The sequence below is a fragment of the Melanaphis sacchari genome, unplaced genomic scaffold (assembly GCF_002803265.2).
Source record: "Melanaphis sacchari strain LSU unplaced genomic scaffold, SCAv2.0 Contig44_pilon_pilon, whole genome shotgun sequence".
Classification (NCBI taxonomy): Eukaryota; Metazoa; Arthropoda; class Insecta; order Hemiptera; family Aphididae; genus Melanaphis; species Melanaphis sacchari.
The window spans coordinates 220,348-242,391 of record NW_020271295.1 but is presented as its reverse complement, the minus strand read 5'-3'; the positions used below and the strand labels follow the sequence as shown (position 1 = coordinate 242,391).

The 22,044-nt window shown below is 36.5% G+C and overlaps 1 protein-coding gene across 1 annotated transcript in view; it reads left to right on the top strand.

The window, feature by feature from the left end:
• LOC112598047 (dachshund homolog 1) overlaps positions 1-22,044 on the top strand; it is a 121,235-nt gene that overhangs the window by 49,172 nt on the left and 50,019 nt on the right. Inside the window, exons 4-6 of the mRNA XM_025344373.1 lie at positions 7,004-7,152; positions 20,942-21,164; positions 21,898-21,948. Of these exons, the coding sequence (XP_025200158.1) occupies positions 7,004-7,152; positions 20,942-21,164; positions 21,898-21,948 (423 nt within the window). The remainder of the gene's footprint in view (positions 1-7,003; positions 7,153-20,941; positions 21,165-21,897; positions 21,949-22,044) is intronic.

Sequence of the window (22,044 nt, the reverse complement as noted above, 5' to 3'; positions counted from 1 at the left end):
AATATGTGCGTACGTGCGTGCGTGTGTTTATAATACTACTTTTGTGTAAAATAAAACGCACTTGGTTTTAAATTTGTATTACTTTATACCAACCACTATATATTATAATATTATATATATGGGCACTCTCGAGTGGCACGCCAACCGTATGTCATCCGATACGGATCACCACCGCACCGGTGTAGTACTTACCTATATGTGTGTGTGTGTGTGTTGAGACAACAATATACACTCGGCCGAGGCCAAATGAAGTGTCGCGCCGCGTTATGCATATTATTATATTATTATTAATATAATAACGTTCGAGACCGATAAACGGATGTCGACATATCGTCGTATGTATGTGTGTGCGAGTAGGTACACATTATTACAGTCAACCCGGATATACTGAGTACGTAATATATATATATATATATATAATGTAATATACGCCGTATTATGAGTATGTACTTTGATACAGTAGCGGGAAGAAGGTGTATATTATGTTTTTTCTTCAGACATTTCAACGATCATTCAAAGCTCTGTCCTTCCCGACCCTTGGTCGCGCGCTCAGTTAGTATATTAATAGTAATAGAACCTAATAGCAGTATAGTAAAAACGTAGCTGCAACTACTGCAGTCGCTTCCGTAAAAAGATAAAAATAATAAATAATAATAATATAATGCCGGGCGATGATTTACTGCGTATAGAGGTCATGTGTTTTAGATTTTGTTCTTTATTCGACGCGCCGACGATAAAATGACGAAAGTACGCGCGTGCGTATCCACCTATATAAACATTTTACTGTTAGAATGGTTATAATTGTACGAGGCTGTAAAAAAAAACTTTTATTGCCCAATTGTATATCAAAAGAAGTGAAATACGCTCGCTGATAATCGAGGCAAACAATGACTGTTGTTGTGTGCATACCAGTGTTATTATAGTAATAATATTATAACAGTTTATAAGCACATCCGATAGGCGGAATAACGAGATGCGTTTGTTCACATATACACACACACACACATACTTAACTCAACGTCAGATCCGAATAAACTTTCATATATATACGTCATTTCGGTCGTTACAGCAATCGTCGGGTTTTCGTTGTTTACCATTATATTAGGTATATATATATATATGTACATATAATAGGGAACGCATTACGTTTCGTGTGTATATACTTAAAAATTGGGCCACCCTTACGCTGCAGTGGCGTCGTCTAGTCAAAAATCGACTGTATATAGGTATACGCCATATGCGCGATATATTCGGATAAATCGTGTGACGCGAACGCATTTGTATATAAATGCGCGTGTGTGTATTATGATATGTGCGCGTGTTAAGTGTCCGTAACGTAAACGGACCGTAATAATAATATTCGAATGTTTTTTCTCATCGCACTCCCGACATAAATCTCGAGTAAAATTCAACTCTCGCCCGCGCATTATTGTTTATATCCGTAGAGTTTGTGTGCACTCGAAACGCTGCTGCAACCCCCGAAAAAGGGTAGTGTGTGTGTTATACATGCAGTCGTTGATATATACGCGAGTGAAAACCAACACTTACACATACACACACATACGGTAATCATCATCCCATCATCGGATATACCATAAATGCGCGACGGTCTGTCGTAGTGTTGTTTTTGTTTTTTTTTAAATAAACAATTTCAATAGCTCTCTCGGTCTCTCTTATCCGATATTATATTTCTCGACCCCATACATATTACAATATGATATAGTGGTGCCATGCGGGACATGTGTCCTGGGCCACATGGGGTAAAATATGTATATCGTCGTCGCAGACGCGAGAGATCGACGGCGCCTCGTCAATGACGATTCCGTCGTTCGGGTGTCTGTTACGTATCAAAGATATTATGATATTATTATTATTACGCAGTCGAGACGCGTGACAATAATTTTATAAGTTATAATGTACATATACAGTGATGCTGATAACCACCGTTAAATCTGAACACCCCCGTGATAAAGCTTAATTATACATTTTTAATGTCATGAGTATATAACATTAAAATCAAAAAAACCAAATTTAGAAGAACGCATACAACAGGCGGCTGGCCTGCGTCGTGTTCTGTTCGGCTCTTCGATATAGGTTTGCGTCGTAATTAAATCTCTACACATATTATCACAGACGATATTATTATAAACGATGCACAGTAGCATGGGATATAGAGGGAAAACGGTTTCAGAAAGGGATTCTCTTTGTGTGGTCACCACACCGTTTTGTGTGACTGCAGAGTATAATATATAATAATATGTATACGCTAAACGGGGGAAAAATGAAATGATACAAATTTCGAGTATAATAATATTATATAGACCATCGGCTCGTCGCCGTCTCGCGAGCTCGTAAATTTTGTTCTCGAACCCGTCCTAAGTGGTGGTTTCCCATTCGCCGTATACGCCTGCGGAGTTAGACCAGACGCGCGTTGGAGGGCTATCAATCAAAACGAGTTTGAACCCCGTCCCCGTTTATATATAACAATAATAATAATAATACATCGTTGCCAACAATGTATATTATTATATTCTTATCTAGTTTTCCTGTTCAAACTAGTATGTATATAGATATATACACACGTATAGTAGTAATAGCCAGTTTATAGTAGTCGCCTCAAAAACAGTCGGAATATTGGATTATGTATAGCCCGACCCACCCCACACGTGCGAAAATAATATACTCGGCACCCTCGACGAGCGCGAGTCAAACGATCTTTTTTCGATAACAACTTATTTTTTGGCCGTTTTTTTAATGGTTATTTTTTTGCACACGCGTTTCCCTCAATTCGTAATATATTATTATTATTATTATCATAACTATTATTATTTTTGAACGCAGTCGTCTCGTGTTACAGTCGACGGTCCGTAACCCTATCGATATGTGCTGCCCGAGAGTCATTGTCGTACAGTGCAGCAGTCGTTCGCGTGTGCATTTCGTGTTGATTTTACTCCGAAGAATAATAACATATACGCAATAATAAAAAAATTACAAAAAAAGGGTGTACTACGCGAGTCCGGACAATGTGCCCTCCTATTGTTGTACGCGTACGTATACATCAGTATACATCATATATTTACAATACGCGCGGCAGTATATCGATACAGCGGCGGCACGTGATAGTGCAGAAATAATAACAAACGTTTATATTTCTATTATATACATATATATTGTGTTGTAATATAACCTAGCGTGAAAACCCGTTCGGATTCGGTTGTTCAGATAACGTTTCCCCGGGGTATATTTTTTGGTACGATTTGATGATTTTGATTTTTTTCCACTCCTGTGGGGTCGACGACAAAGTTTAACGAACTCGTCGAGGGTTTTTGTTGTTTTTTTTCGTTTTATACTAAATTTTAAACATATGTATCTTACACGGAAAACGGATGTCTTGTATATCTTAATCGTCTGTTTGTTCCGCAACACGTTTCCTCAAAAGTGTCATCGTTGTCGTCGTCTTGTTATAATTTCGTGTAACGCACACAAAACGGGCGGGGTTAGGCGTTGATAGCTTTGTTCCGCACCGTAAACACTTGGGCAATTGTAGGTGTTTTTGTTTTCTCTTTTTTTCTTGATAAAACTCCGCTGCTACCGTATGTATAATTGCAGCTGTTAAAATCACCCGGCTTAACTTTTCGAAAGTCTAATAGAATTTTAGCCATTACAGCGTGTATATAGCGTTTACAGTATAAACTGTAAGTCGGGGTAGGTATAGATTTAACTACCGAAATATATTATAAGTCATAGGTTAGGCATCAACGTAAAAAGGGAAGGTGAAACACAATAATATATTATTTACGTATAAATGTTTGTAAATGTTTGTTTCAATTGAGTCAACCGACATCAGATACTATATTATATTATTATATACCTATTCAATTGATATTCTTGTTGTATAAACAAATGTTGTAATGTCGTGCGAGAGTACAATTTACATATTATAGTAGTGATATGAACTGCGGTGCGCGCAGAGAATGAAAATTCGACAACAAAGAGTATTGCGAATGGAATAAAAGGCGTTTTGCATTGTGCGCGTGTCCCTTTCCGAGATGATGTTATTATGTCGGAGTGAGTAAAAAAAAATTATATAATAAAAATCGAGACCCCCGGCCATGTATCAATATTTCTGGTAAATGCAGAAAAGAAGAAAAACTCGGAGAGCCCATTGTTGAGCAGCCAATTTGAATTATTTACTTCCTTCGTTGAACCAACAAATGAATGTGGAATATGCCCGTCCTATTATGCATGTATAGGTACACCCGAAGTCATAAATCTGACGGTTTTTTCCCTCGTTTCCGACCAGTATTTATTTATTTTTTTACGAATTATTCGTGTTTCTCCACCGCAACTCATCCCTTCTTGCTCACTCCCTTTCTCACTATATATACACTTTTTTACGCGGGGCGTTTAGGTACGTTTATTCCGCACATTAATATGCGAAAACCGCAGTTCTTCTCCCCGTCGGATATGAAAAAAGTACAACAAATCTGCTCTGAACAAAAAAAAAAAAAAAAAATAAAAATAAAAAAGGGCGGTTGAATAAAAGAGCAAGCTATTACTGTGAACCCAACATCATAACACTTTGACATAATTTATTTGACTGTTAAACATTTGTAAGGGAAATGTCGATTTTTAAATCATATTTTTTATTATGCAAATTATACCAAAATTATTAAATCCCCGAAAACATCATGTAAATTATTTAGAAGATTCTTAATCTACTTTAATGTTTATTATTATTATTATTTATATATTTTTTTTTTTTTTGAAAAAGAGAAAAAATTGCACCCTTAGGTCGATCAAAGTTAATTATCAAGAATTATATTTGCTAAATATCAAGACGTTGAAAATCGTTTTAAATATTAATAACTCTCGTGCAATATTTATATTAGCGCTTATAAAAGCAAATCGTTATAATAAAAAAAAAAGACCACGTTCGGAACAACAAAAATAAAATAATAATAAATGTGCGCTTATACATATACATATATTATATATGCAAAGGGACAACAATGACGTCGAGCAAAAATATTTTAGACGTATACGTCGGTATAATATATTATTTACCTCTTCGTCGATATAATAAAATATTAATATTATGTCCTATACGTATAACATGACATTATATCATAATAATATTGTATTTTATCCGTTGGTTCTATTGTTGAATTTATATAAATGTATATATTTATATACAGACCTGCGTTATTGTCGAAGACATGATTTTCTTTTTATTTCTACTCGTTTTCGTCGTCCCTGTACGTGCAATAATGACGCGTATATCATTTTATACTATTCCGATAAAAGACATATTATATATTAAAAGAGTATAAATCTCACGAGTTGGACGCGTCACAATAATAACATAGTTTATGTGCACGCAGTTCGGTAGTGATTGTGGCGAAAGCGGGATATAGGTTTTCATCAGGTCATAGCGCGTTTCCGTTCGTACATAGTAGGTGTGGGATATAGGTATATAATATATCGGCAGCGTTAATATAATAATATAGCGACAGAAAACTCCCTACTATAAAATATAGTTTATGTGTGGGAGTGTGTATATTGCGCCCGATAGGACTTACTAATCCCATCCCCTTCCGCGAGGACCGTCTCCTATACCGCAGCCACCACGCTAGAGTCAATTAAAAGAGAAAACACCAAAATCAAAGAGGTTTGGATCTAACAGACTGTGTCCGAGTCCGTGGTGGAAACCAATAAAAACGGGGTCGTAAATAAAACGACGCAACTATATATTATATAATAATACGCGTCTGCGTCTTGTTCGGTTTCTTTCGTCCACAATTCCCCGTACGTACGTACGTACATATATATATTATATATATATATATATACATACATATGTATACAACATTTAAGCTCGTTCTCTGCAACGCGTGCGTTGGTCTTATCAATGCGTTACCAGCAAGCCACGTTATCAACAGATATACCGGCGCGGGGGTGGCTTCAGTCGTAAAAACCAAAAAAAAAAAAAATCCAAAGGAATGAAAATACTAATATCTATAATATATCGCCGTCGACAGTTACATAATATATGATTTATGGAGTAATAGATAGATATAGTTAATAATACAAACACAAAAACGGCTATTCGTTAAGCGTTTGGTATTTGCACGCTGCACTTGCACGTCACTCAGTCCATAAATGTATAATACACACATGATACGCACATCACTGTGATTTTATCACCAAAATATTGCTTTGTAATAGTAATATATATATACGTATCATTGACATGGGTAGTCGTCGCGTCTTCTGTCGGTGAACTTATTTTTTTCTGCTCCCGAAAACGTACACGTTCGATATATACGCGTCACCGCGATAGGGCGGTTTTCGTTATCTGACCGAACTTTTGATGCAAATACTATAGCTATATATACATACTATCTATTTATCCGTGCGCGTGTGTGCGCGTACGCCGAGATTAAATCCCCGAGAACACGGCACGTTCCGTCTCCCCTTTTCGCGTTTTGTTTTTTTCGTTCTCGGAAATCGTTTTTTAAAAACCATTATAATCCCGTGCAATAACTTGGACCGCACGTATGGTTTTTCGGGGGTTTTTATTTTTTCCACTGACGACGAACCCACACACTGAATGAGAGCTCGTGGAATTACGAAATGAAAATAAAAAAAATACACGCGAAATCTAATAAGAACGCGAGGTATTTTCGTTTTAGATACGTGTACAATGCTGATGTATGTGCGTGTGTGTAAATACAAACAGCGCTTTTTTTGCACAGCGTTTCTGTCGTGTTTAAACAAAAATGCAATTTCCACACAGCACGCGCGGCCCTATATTAATCGAACGAAGAATTGCGCATTATTCTTTCGCTCACACGATCGTGTGCATTGGAATAATGTATACAGTATGCAAATCACAATGTATAGTTACTATTGGTTTATGAGGATTGCTTTTCATTTTACTTTTGCTGCAATGTTATTAAAAATCGTTACTCATTTGTTTGTTTTCTCCCCTTGTTCACAGTTCTCGGCCCGGAAGACCGCCAAAGAGAGCGTCGTCCGTGGGCTTGTCTCTGGCTGCGTCGGCCTCACATTTGAGTCATCAGCTGAAGAAACACCGTCTTGAAAATGGAGACTACGTTGCCGGAGTTTACGAAAATGGACATTTGCAAGGTAATTTAATACTTTACAGTAATAATCAAATAGTCAGGTTAAGCGTAAAATAAAAACATGTTTCCGGTAACACACGTTTGTTGAGCGGGTGGGTCAGAGGTCGCAAACGCGGTATTAAAAACCGTTTAACAACTGTTTTTAAATTCTTAATTATGGTAAATTATGTTCAATTCCAACTTGATTTTTACCGTTCGGATCACGATCGCTTTCGTAGTCAAACGCTTGGTAATGACGAACGACGTACGCGTACATAGCACGTATACGATTTGTTTTCTATTTATAATGTATTAATTTAATAACAGTGTTCAATCGGTGATTTTAAAATTTAAAGTATATATATATATATATATATACAGACGAAAATCATTTAATCAACGTTCGTATATGAGTGATTAATAAATTATTATAAGTTAGTATACAGTATATAATATTATGTACGTGTGAGTATAAGGACATACGTTGTGGGCTGATATGCTGTTGTGTATATTAAATTAATGAGCACGTGGCAAATACGTTTTTATTTATTATGACTAATTATCAGACTCGTAGTACACGCGTGGTAATTGCCGTTACAATTTTTTTTTACTTTTATTTTCTGAATAATAGCTTATTCCATCCTGATCGTACAATCGTCATTTGTAGGCTGGTACCCACTTTATACTTGGTCAAGTTTAACGACCAACGAACGATTATAACATTATCAAATCTGATGCTGCAATGCGTATGATGAACATGTAAGCAGAATATTTCAAAATAATAATAATGTCAACAATATATATTTACGCTATTTTCGGCTAATATAAATATGAAATTCCTCATCTATTATTAGTTGAAGATCACGGTGGAATATGGTACAAAGATTTTTTGTTTAAATATATAAATACATCTATGTGTAGTACTTATATATATATATTATTAGAGATAAGTACAATTATTTAATTTAAAAAAATGAAGTTTGACCTTAACTGCTTATAGTAATGTTTTCGAAAAACTTGTTCGATTTCGTATGATATTTAAAAAAAAATAAGAAAAAAATTAACAATAATAACCGAATTACTGCACCAATGGTCTTTGCTGTGGCTCCCGCATTCGAATAATAATAATATTGTTTACCGTCTAAAAGTGGGCATTATCGTCTGTTTCTCAGTGTGTTATAAAACGTACCTTATACGCGCGTTGTTCTCATCCGTTTCCCTCGTCTTTATAATATAAAATATATTATATTGTATAGATATCGTTACAATATTTTTATTCGGCCGCAGCTGTTCGGCGATCAATCATCCGACAAAAGGAGAACACTCCCGTGCATGCCCATTATGTTCGTATTTAGTTTGTAACATTGCGTTGTTGCTCCGTGTATTATTTTGTTTTTTTTTTTCTACTGACGATACTTATTTTTCCCTCGCGCGCCCCGAAAACCAGTATTTTTTTCCAGTTTTGTTTTATGCATATTAAAATATCTATAATCACGCTGATTAAAAGCCAGTGTTTAGTGCAGTGTGTGTGTGCGCACGCGTCCGTCTGTTTCACACCCTTGATCTCTCCTTCAATCGTTTGCGAGAGGAGCGTCAAATTTAATTTAAAACTAGTGAATGAAAAAAAAATATAATAAAAAAATAACACGACATTTTTCTCGGTGTTATGTAATTAAGACTTTTTTCCTTTCGTTAAGAACGGTGTACGGTTCGTTAAGCACGGTTGCCGTCACCGCCGCTACCGTTATCACCGCGTTACCGTGTTAGCGTTGTGTCTCGCGGCTGTCACCGGTGCAGCGCGTCAAAAGACATCGGACACTGTCTTTTGAGCGTCGGATTTCCGCGAAAAAGTTTTAAAAAGGTCCGTTAAAGTAAAAATGAAAATTACCACCCCTTTGAAAATTGTCCACCGCTCACCGTTGTGTATTTACAAGTACTTACTTCGAGTATATACTACAGCTTCCGTCTGCGATGACGACTATATCATAATAATGTAATAACACGTCGGACAACAATAATTAATAATTCTATAACAATATAAATAATTATATAATATGTACCTACATATTGTATAAAGTATTGTAATAATAAGTATATATAGGTACGCGTGTGTACATACGAGTCGCGCGTAAAATGAAAACAGAAAACAAAAGTGGGACCTTTTTCTCACACACACAGGATAGACGCACTTAAAATGTATCAACAGTGCGTTTCCTGTCACCCGAATAATATAATAATATTCAGTCCGTTGTTTTTTATTCCGCACGGTTATTTTTTTTTATTAATATTATTGTTTAATTCCATTATATTACGGTTCAATTGACAAAGCACTGCGTGTAGCGGTGCAATGGTAGTATATTATTATTATGTGTGTACATACGTATGCACACGCATTCACAGTAGCCAACAGAGTGCCCTCTTCCCCCACGTGGTCCACACCGATAGTTATAAGTATACGTGCGCCAGTAGTCCCGTTCGGACAATACGAACGTTTGTTGTTCTTCTCGCTCGTTATCGTTAATTGGACACACACGTATATATATACTCTGTAATGTGGTCTCTCGTTTATACTTACATGTACATAAATATATATATATATTTGTGTTATAACCCCCCCAATGACACATTCCCCTCATTTCCCCTCATTACGACGGTTGTTATATTATTATTATTTTTAATTTAAACAAACCGTATCGATTGTAAAATAATATAATATCCCCTAGGCACGGCCATCGGAACCCACTCCTGCGGTGCAGAAAGTATAGTAGAGGTATACCGCGGGACGTCCGGCGAGCTCTTCAAGACCTCCGCTCGCGCGCGCGCGTGTGTAAACAACCGCTGCTGCAGCGGTCGTATGTATATAAACTTACTACGTGCTGGCCATGTATATATTATATTATGCAATATATTTTTAATTCGAATGTTATTAACGTGATTGTGTGTGTGTGTGTGTATGTGTGCAATTAAACCCGTTCGGTTCCCACCGCGACGTGTGCTATGCGTGTGCGTTTATTGTCTAATATGTACGGAACAAAAAAAATAAAATAAAATATAAGAAATTACATGGTAGGTATACCGCTGCCCGCGTGTTAGTTTTTCTTTGAAAAGCCTTTTCAGGTAGACGCGCGCACACACACGTTTTGTGTGATCGTCGTTTCGAACGTCGTACTTTATTTACATTGGCGACGTGAAAAAAGGGTTAAATCGACGAGTGTTTTCACCTGCGGGACGGCGATCGCGGGGGCGACGACACGGCCGGCTTTTGTTGTCGACTTTATTTTTTTTTAACTTTTAATTGGTCCGGAAGGGTCCGCCGCGACGACGACTCATTTTTTTATTATTTATTTTTTATTTTTCTAATAAACCGTAATAGCCGGTCGTCATCGACAACGACGTCACCCGGTGGTGAATCGACACAATCGTTTATTCGTTTATGAAAACACGCTGTCGCCTCGCTTGGTTGCCGTTTTTTTGTTTTCTCCTTTTCACACGAGTCTCCGAGCGAGCGTGCGCGCGTGCTCCCTGCCCGTCCGCGGTTCAAAGTTCGAAACGTATTTATACGAAATGTCTTATTCGTCTGGAAATTAATGAATACGCGTAAAAAAAAAAACATAATGTTACAAGTTAATAATAAATGCACAAACAACATATGGGCGTCATCGTCGTCATCAAAAAAAAAAAAAAAAATTAAAAACCGTAATTATCGAGTTAACCGTTTTTATTCGTGATGGTTCCTATGTTCTTATGTTCTTTTCTCCAACTACAATATAGTGCTTACTATAATATACTGCGTATAGTCGGTCGTACATGTCGCGGATTTTCGCAATACAGACACGCGGTGTGTATTAGACGTGCGTGTTGGCCGCTGAGTACCTATATTTATTTTGTTTGTTCGATAAACTGTAAACACACATTATAAAGTACAATATAATAATAATATGCTTACATGCGTACCATGGTGTATACCTAACCTATACTATTTGAACGGCGAAGAGGAGAGGGCACAAACTTCACCCCCCCCCACCCAACGGGATATAATTGAACCAAAGATTCTTTTCACTGCACCCGCGTGTGCGTGAGTGTGAATTTTGTGTGTGTGCGTGTATGCCCGGGTGTGTGAATGTGCGCAGTATATTATGATACTACACCTATATACGTATATTATACACAATGTCTTGCAACGGTGGCGGCGGCGGCATAGAGTTTGTATTTATATTCGCGTGTTTCGCACAATGGTCACGCAACAGTCGAAAACGTTGTGTCGCCGGCCACCGTAAACAAGTACATGTCATGATGTGTGCCTTTGTATTTATATGTCTGTGAGTGTGTGAATGAGTGTGAGTGTTTGTGTGAGTATAGGTAGGTATCGAAATTACATATATATATACGCATACACGTACACGCTCGCGAGCTTTGTAGCCGATTGTTGCCAACAAAGTATAGACATGAAATATGTCTTGCGCTAAAATCCCAAACCACCCCCTCTATTTTCTGTCCACTGTCGAGGGTTCATGCAACTTTGGCCGAGTGCAACATTTTCCGATCATATTTCTGTGTAAATTGTATTCGCTTCGACGCTGCAATATTATACATTTTGTATTGTCGTAATTGTATGTAACTATATATTCCGCTGAGAAGCTAAACCTTTGGATACGAACGATGGAATCGATGAACAAATAATACTTTACAACTATATGAGTAGGTATACGATGTAATGGATTCGGGAATATTCGATTCCGAGTGATTTTAATATAATATAATATTATATTCAATATGGTCGTCGATCGGGATATTATAAAACATATATTATTATAATAAATTTAGAAATGAATCGAAAACATTTTATTTTTAAAATCAAACTGGCTACACGGGTATTAGAATAAAGTTAACGACCGTCAGTTAAACCATTTGAACATGCAATATCGTTGGTATATATACATAATTCCCAATCTGGTTGGCATCAATTACCGTGCGCCCAGTGAATACCATATAATATGTTTTATTTAATATACTTACTAATATACGACTACGACTCACGGCATAATATGATATATTTATAAATATTTTCAATCCGTCAGTCGTCAAACGTTTTTTTACGAGTATATAATACTATAATTATTTATTCGCGTATACGCATACCTAAAATGAAAATTCGTTTTTGAGACTGGTACTTTTGGGGAATTAATATACAATGCTTTTAAAAACTCTATAAGAAGTGCACGCAAGGATCAAAACAGCACGAAGTCTTGGAATATATATTGGTATCTAAAAATATTAATATTTTACAAGGCCACGTTGGTCACCAGTTTAAGTCAGACACAAATATACGTATGGACTTGCGTACGTTAAATTAGAATATGGTATGGCATCAGTTTGTTATTTATTGAAATCAATAAGATCTATTATTGACTTTGGAATTTTTATAATTTTTAGTGCTTTTTAATGCTTTAAAACGTATTTAATGTAATGAAAAGTATAGTTTAAATCGTCTTACTACGTCTCGTTTCTCGTATGCTGTCAACTTTATATTACACATAACTACCTATATATTATATGAGACGGGAATCGCGATGGTCATCCCGCGTCGGACGACGTTATAATACTACTTAGCGTGCGTTATCGCATCGGGACCAGGAGATAGTAAATAAAAATAATAATGATTATAATGGTAATAATAATATGCACATCCAGGGGGGTTGATATCCGGCCGGAAAACGTATGCGGTGCCAGCTTTCTCCCTCCCGCCCATTACAACCCCGCGACGGACGAATTCTAGAGGTCGTGCGTTAATAATGAATTGCCATCGTTTTACCGGTCAACGGGTTAAATAGTTAAACACGCGCTGGGATTTCGGGCGAGATAGAGCACGTATTCGGCCGTCGTTGTGTTCACCCGTCGGTTATGCTCTCGTAATCGGCTAAGCCGCAGCAGCCCTTTGCTCCAATACCACTTTCCACAACGGAAATGAAAATCCTCCGCTGATTAAGTGTATATACGTATATATGTTATGTATATAAATTAGCGCGCTTTTCTAAAAATTCACATAAAATAATATATATATATAGTATATATAGGTATGGTTTTTTCCTCAAATTCTCGTATTTTTTTAGCGTTCAAGGGGCTTAAAAGTGATAAACATTTCTCACTAAAAGTTGCTTTTTTGTTCAATCTTTTTAAGCTTTTCATTTCAAAATTTAAGTATATATATATATATATATATATCCCATTTATAGTTAATTTACATAAATCACGTGAAATTATGTTCTTCTATGCATCAAATATCTCACCCCACCAATACCTGTTTATCTTCTGAGTTTAGACTGCCGCGATTTGTTAGTATCGTGTACATAATAAGTACTCGTATGTACAATTATATTACGTTTACCGCTCAACCACCTTCAATAATAATATTTTTATGCAATTCAAACCGTCTTCTAGAATAAGTTGGAGCTCGTTTTAATTTTGTTGGTACTCATTACATACAATTATTATTTATTTATTATTGTATACCTTTTTTTCTCCGTTTGCCGCATTCCACTGATATACATCACGTATATTACTAGTAAGTTTCTACACGAAACGCATAATTTACGTTCGTAAAGAATGGATATGACACATAAGTCATGGCGGCGGACAATGAAACGGAAAACGCATACTATGTATACGACCCACGTCATAAATGTCTTCTTTCGCAATACTAGATATCCCCGCCCTGCGGGCTGTTATAATTGTTGATAATTATACGGTACGCACGCACCTTGGATGTCTTCATTTCCCACTCTCCGAGCCTGCTGTCCGGCATCAGAACCACCGGGCCTAACTTGTATACACACACATACGTACTAACACTCGTTCGTTTGGTCGGTCGTACTACATAGACAGCTGAATAAGTTACTGCGTTATGATTACCTCGATAACCCAGTTCTGCCGTCATATTTACGGGTCGGTCGGTCGGTCTCGATAACGCATTTTATACAGGCACCGATTTTTAGCATAAATTATCGACTTTTCGCCACCAACAAACGTATCATATATTTATATATTATAGACGATGATAATGCGATGTGTATATAATATATTATAGACATACACAAATAATAATATAATATAATAAAGTTGTTTGGACGAGACCGTCGAATGATTTCGAAATTATATGAGCACACTACGATGTATTTTAAATTAGAGAATTCTTGTGCTATATTGCACGCAATCAACAGTAATTAAAATATATTTTATATACCAACCAAAAGGTAGTAATCGAAAATTATTTTTCCTCAAACATCATATATCGCAGCTTTGCGCGTTGGTCTGTGTATATATATATATATATAACCTGTTTTGTCGGTTAGCTCCAATTACACACCTCGGTCGTGTGTAATTATAATATTAATAAAAATTTGATTTAAACGTAACCGACCGTTTAAAATCGCTACATCCGTCGTCGGCGCATCATCTAACGCAGTAATTTGATTGCTCAACTCCACGTGTCATCAACACGGTTCGATTCGTCATAATATCGCCGTCGGTATAAAGCACATATTATTTTATGTATATACATAACACATTATGTATATTACTCGTCAGACAGCCCGGCGAGGTGGTCTACCAGCATATATATATACACATACACACACACACACGACGAGATGATGATAATAATGATAATAATAATAATAATAATAATAATAATAATGAAACTGATATTATGTTTGTTCAATTAATGATATTATTATTATTGTTGTTGTCTTGTGTGTGTAATTCACCCGCCGACGACCACGACGGCGGTGGTATGTTTCCACGGGGTTCCGACCAGAAAGAACCCGAGTCCGCTGCGGTGGTCCCCGAAGCTGCTTATTGTGTGCTCGTCTCGGGGGGGACCTTTCACGTTGCGGCACGCTCGCTGTTAATCTTCGGCGGTCGAATATGAATATAATATAATACGGTATGTGTGCTCAGAAAAAATAAGACAAGTGCCGCCATCGTCGTGTGATTATATATATATATATTATATATATATATGTGTGTGTGTGTGTGTTATGATAAAGTAACCGTTTTATAGCGATTTTTATCTCCTTTTGTTTTTTGTGTGTATGCCGCATTGTTGTAGTGACTTAAATAAATATTTAATTATAGAAACTTACGTTGATGATTTATGCGCCACGTATGCTCTCGTATTTACGCTCTTTATTTTCTTATTGTCAGCTTGTCACCGCTACTCTCGATTTCCTATGGCTTGAAACCACATACAATATATTTTCCTGCGGTATGATACTATTTTGGTTGGAAACATTACATGAAATTCATTTTATCCGTAAGAATTATATGGAAACATGGCTATAGCTCCGGTTTTTTTTTTTACTGTATGATGAGAGAGTTTGAACCAAAATTTTATCATTTCAATAGAATCGACCAAAAGGGGTAGCATTGTTCACAGAATTCTGTGAAAACCATTTTAACAGTTTAACCTATCGTGTGGTCTGCCACAGCATTTAGCGCCATTTGGTCCGACCAAACATTCCTGCAGGACACTGTGCAATGTCGTGGTAACACAAATATACTGCGGGTAAAAACGCAGAAAACACGATCGAGAATATCTCACGGAGTATATGCACGACGTGTCCCAGCAAACTACCGGACGATGATCAAACATCACCGCGTGCGATCTTTGCCAGCACGGTATATTTATTTTATGCGCAGAAAATCCGTCATCCATCATCACGCGGAGATGACGACCACGCGATAAACAGCTCCTCGCCACCGTACCTCGCGACCCTGCAGATGAGGCTGCGGTTTCCTCCGACCATCCTTGCAACGTTTATTACTATTACTTCATTATTATCATGATGATTATTATTATTATTATTGCACACAGGGCTTTTCTTGCTGCCGCTGTTACAATATACAACAGCGGTTCTGGAAAACGCGCAGCGATGGTTTATATAATATGTATATGTATATTATATGATTTTGTTGTGAGGTGGCGGCGTTTCATCGTCACCGTCCGTGCCGTTGAATATTTTATGCCTAATCCCCGGACCGCATTTGTCAAAAATGCCCCTTCTGCCTCTCGAGCCGGCGCGAACCTCTCCGTGAAATTCAAAATGATCGAACGGTTCGTTTCAGAAGTGACGCGGTGTGTATTTGGTCTTTTGATGTGGCTCGTTTTTTTAATTATGCATTTGATCGATGCGACACGTGCACGGCTGCGGTGTGAAGAATCGACGACGACCGTGCGAAACATCGGCAATTTTTAACAGACGATCGCTAAAGACAATAAATAACAACCAAAAAATAAAAATGAAAATCCGTATAGATCGTTCTCCCCGTGGGATTCGCTCAGTTTACATCGTATGTGTTTGGTTGCCGGGTCGATCTATATATTGTTATACGTCATCATATATAGGATTATAGTTTCACCGTGGTGTACATACGTAGTAATAATACATATACATTATATAATTGATATACACATATTACATATATATATATATATTATACGTTAGTGTGATCTCAAGCAGAAACTATGGACCAAAGACATTTTGCTTATAATATATATGAATTTATACGGCGTATATAATAAGCACGGTTATAAATGTATATAAAATACACGCGTGTGAGAAATATGGTGGATCTCTGTATAATGTATATAGTCGGTGGATCGTTTGTCCGCGGATTATAAGGGATAGGTACTAGCACTACTACCAGTTCATATATTACACAGTTTTTACACGTACTTATCTATAAATACGGGATGTTTGAAGTACATAACAAGTATGTATATATATATTTATATATAGGTACGTCGGGCAGGTGGTCGTAAGATGGAGAGTTCGTACTTATAAGTTATATTATAACGGTTTACCGTTAATCACAATAAATAATATTTCACTAGAGTCGAGAGAATTATGTGTATATTATATTAGTGTGTAATATTATTTGTAATTTTATTTTAATGTTCGGTATATTATACTCTCCCCGGTGGTGACTGTTTAGTTGAAAGTTTATAATTTGATGTACGAAAGTGAACGTTTTATATGCTGCAGAAACAGAATAATATCGTTTTTATTAAAAATTATGAAGTGCATTATCACCACCGCAACTTAAGTTTTTGTGCGTTTCGCAGGAACGTCGTATAATAATATACGGTATTTTGTAGCGATTTCGTTGTAAAAAAAAATAAATAAAAACCACACAAACCCTTTCAGACTAGACGGGCTTGTGTATAAATCATCGTTTACCCGTGCATAAAAAGACGCGAAGCTTTCATCTGTGAAATTGAACCTTCGTTTTTACGTTTCAATCGCAGATGCTACTCATCGGCGAGTCATGATTCACTGTCAGTGGTCGTCGTCGTCTTCCTGGCCCATAACCGCGTAACGGCGACGTGATGATAGAGTGGAGAGGTAAAAAAAAAATATAAACTTCCCCTGACCTCGGGACGATTTTTTTCTCTCTCGACGGTATATATCGTATGCTAATATTCGACAGTGGCTGCTGCTGCAGCGGCGTGGTGTACAGAAAAAGAGAGTGCAAATTAATTTCAATTTAAACGAGTCGAAATGTATACATAATATATTATACAATATATATCGTACGAGTTTATATATATGCGTGTGTGTGTGTGTGTGTGTGTGTGTGTGTGTGTGTGTGTGTGCATAAAGGGATCCCTGCAGTACTGCCACCGTCACTTAAAGCCAAGAAACGGTTATACACACGCACAGAGCTATATAGAGTGTAATCAATCATCCCGCGTGCACGAGTCCGTTCTCTCACTCTCTTCGACTGTCAGCAGTGTACACATACACACACACACGCGCGCTTTCACGTCGGTCCCTACGTACGTATATTGTGTACGTGGTTATATTTTTTTATTGTTATATATATTCCGAAACCCGTGGCGGGAAGGATTTTAATTTTAGCATATATTGTTTCTTTTCGGTTCCAAGACAAACAAACACACACTCGCACACGCACACTCGCCCGGTCTTAATTTCCATCCCGTCCCTGCGGGTCACCACCTCCCCCTAGGGTGGTGGCGGAGACTACGACTACAGTGACGACTCCGGCGATGATGATGGATTGCACCCGGGTATGGCCGCTTTACACTGTAGCCACCCCTGTGCTTTATCATTAGCGCCAGCATCCAAAACGGCTAATTTAAACCTAAGGTCTTTTTTGTTTTCTTTTTTTTTTGCTTCCATCTCTACGTCGTCGGTGCTGTACCGTCGCCACCGAATTATAATTACCGTCCGAAAAGGTTTTCACACTTCAAATGGCCGCCGCGACCCGAGTTTCCGTATACCACCCACTGACACTGGTGTATATATATATAAATAATCATACACGTTTTACATATACATATTTTATACGCCCTTTTCCTCCCAACCATTCACCACCATCTCATTCATTCATCTCTCAAAATCCGCCAAACTCCATCCAAAAATAGCATACACTGGTTCCTTTTTCTCTCTCTAATTCAAGCTTTTGATAAATTATACGTCGCATATAATCTGTCGTTTGTTTTTACGATAATCAATTATTACATTATATATTCTTATCCCGTGTTACAGCGGTGAACGGTAGATTATACGTGCACAAGTAAAATGCGTAGCATCTGCATTTTCGACTCAACGACTCACCTCCTCCCCCTTTTTTTTTATACATGTATAGGTATTTGATACGTTTACCGTTTTATTAATGGAAATTATTCCGAAACAAAAACACTTTTTAATGGAAAATAGCGTTATCCAATTTACATGTTGTCTTTATACGATAACAAACACACCAAGGGACTCGTTTAATAATTTTTTTTCACGTGCACACGTGTATATACAAGTAAGACTATAATTCAAATCGAATTAACATTTTCCGGTATCGGAAGTGAGATTTTATAATAAAATTAAATGAAAAAAAGTGTCAAACTTCTATATATAGCAAGAAATTAAATGAATATTTATTTTATACTAAAATAACCAGCTGTAAAAGAATTTTAAAAATTTTGCGATTTCACGATAGTGAATCGAAAATATAATAACTAATATGCATTGATCCCATGAAGGATTTTAATATACATTAAAGGATTTAGGATATATAACACAAAGTTAAATGTTGTGTATCAGTGTATCCGTCGTCCGCACTTAACACACTAACTCTAATAATATAATACTATAGTATCAGTTATCATAAGTAGTCAGACATATACCTACCTACGCATGTTTTTTAATAAAAAATTTACGATTTTATCAATTATAATATTGTATTGTACCGTTTATTTTCAAGTTCTGTTATTGTTCAAAACTACTATAATATAATTCTCTATAGTAAATTATTTGCGTGGCAGACGATTGCGTGGGTGTAGTATAATATACATAAGGGTGACCGGGTAAATTCGAATCAACGCGTGAACATGTCATTACGTAATAATAATAATAATGATAATAACAATAATATTCTCCCGGTGAAAGCGATTAACTGCAGCGGGTGCGGTGCACTGAAACTGTGTATTGTTATATGCATGTTTAGAGATACACTACTACAGATTGTACCGTGTGTCTGTATACATAATATAATATTGTGTATGTATATAATATATAAGTACATTAACACAAACTGCAGCCGACGATCGACACGCGCGTGTACAAACAAGATTTGTAAATATATACAAAGCAGAACGGTAATAGTAATAATAATATATGACAAATAGCGGCGGTTATTACGTCGACGGGAAACGGTCGCCGGCGCGAGCGTATAAATCACGCGCGCAATCGTCGTGTGTCGGCGGTGGCGGCGTCGTCATTCAAGTAGCTTCGGCGAAAAGCCGAGTCTTATTAGTCAAAGTCCTGCGGGTAATTGAATGTGTGTGTGTGTGTGTGTGTGTATTATTAGTATGATTATGAGAGTCGGCCGACGAGGGACCCCGCTGAGAAAGGCCAATCAACATCTATAACAAAATATTATTATTGTATAGGTACACATTGCGAGACCAATAATCATTATTACCGTTTACCAGTTGTTTATTTATTATTATTATATATTTCGGGTACTCGCGCTTGCGTATATTATATATTCTACGTCGGTCCGTAAAGACAAAACCCATCAGTCACACACACACGCACCGCAGAGACTTCGTAACGAGTTCTGTACGTATTGGTAGGTACTCTGACCGAATACCATTAGGAATGTCCATTAATAATTATAAGTGGCGACCTGCAAGTCCATTTCAATAATTATATATACATATATAATATTTTTGTTATGTTTTGTTCTGGACGTTTTTTTTACCGCACGGTCACGCAGTATGTTTAAACTTAATAAGTTATAACACTCAGGTGAACCTGTAGATCTTGCGTCTTTGGACCGATAACTAAACAACGTATTAATATATTGACACAAATAAATAGTTATATACTGATATACTATATATATTATTATTTTTATTACTACTCTTCTATAATATTATTGATAGTTTCCCTTCGACGTGTTCTGTGTAGAGTCAAACAACGAATTAAGAACTTCACTTATAAGATCTATTCATATATAATCGCAGCGTTGTATATTATTTCAAGCTTTTCCCCTTGGAAATCTTAAATCTTAGTAACATTAGTTTTATATAATCAATATAAAATCGTAAGCTAAGTAAGCTCACGAGCAGTTTTCTACTCCCAATTACCCGCCATGAGCATCAACCTCGCGATAAACGCAGTAAAATCAAATAGTAAATACACACAATATTATATTTTGTTACATTCACTTACTATCTGCACCTGCTCTTTATGACTGTGTAATAAAATTTTAATATGAATATACCTTTGCAGATTCGCCCCGTATGGAAAAATCGCCACTGCTGGCAAACGGATACAATCACCCGCCCACACACCTTGGACACATGCAGTACATGCAGCAGTTCAATCATCACCACCATCATCCAGCAGCCGCGCACGCCATCATGAACCCGGCCGGTCTGTCGCACCCCGCGTTACCTCGTCCCGATGCGCAGCTACTTAAGAGCCAAGGACTCTCCATGGAAGCGTTGGCCAGGTGAGTGTCTGCTGGTACCCCAGCCATCCCCCTGATTGCCACTTACTAAAAAACCTCCCGGAATAACTCCATTGACCTGAAATCTTGTTTAAAGACAATATTGTTGTTTCTTTCTCCCATTTATTTGTATATATTATATATGTTTATGTTAACGTATAGTTAATCTTTTTTTTTACGATTTATTAATAAAATGAATAGAAAATTCAAGTTGAGCATTTTAAAAATAAGTAGGTAACCTATAAACTAATAAACTAATAAAATGCTTTTTCTTAATCAAACTACTTATTACTTTATTATTGATTTTTTCATAATAGTGTACCCAATCGTTTACTTGCATTAATTAGACTTGGAAACTTAATTAAAAATTAATAACATTTATTTAAACAGCGGGAACTCACACACCAAAAAAAAACAACATGTTTTAACGTCTCTAAAATAAATGAATTCATTTTAATTTGTCTATTTTATCGTATAAATTTTTGAATATATTTGAAAAAATTGAAATTTAGAATATCACATATTTGAATTCGAAATTGTATAATTCATTTGTCAATAAATTACTGGAGTAAAACAAAGTTCATCATAGAACCAACTGTATAAATAATACACAAAACAAATATTATATTGTACTGCTAATAAATTACTATAATATATACATGTAATGACACAGTGGTTTATTTTATTAATATTATTTATCACTACGTTTTTAATATGTTTCTTTTTCGTTTTACAGTTCGGGTATATGGGAAAAAGCGTATGCCGGCTTCATGAAACAACTAGAAAGGTAAGAGAATAATAATAATAATAATAATAGCACACTGCTCGTGCTGTAGTATATAATATCATTATTGTTTATATCCACGACGTCTTCCCGTCCGGC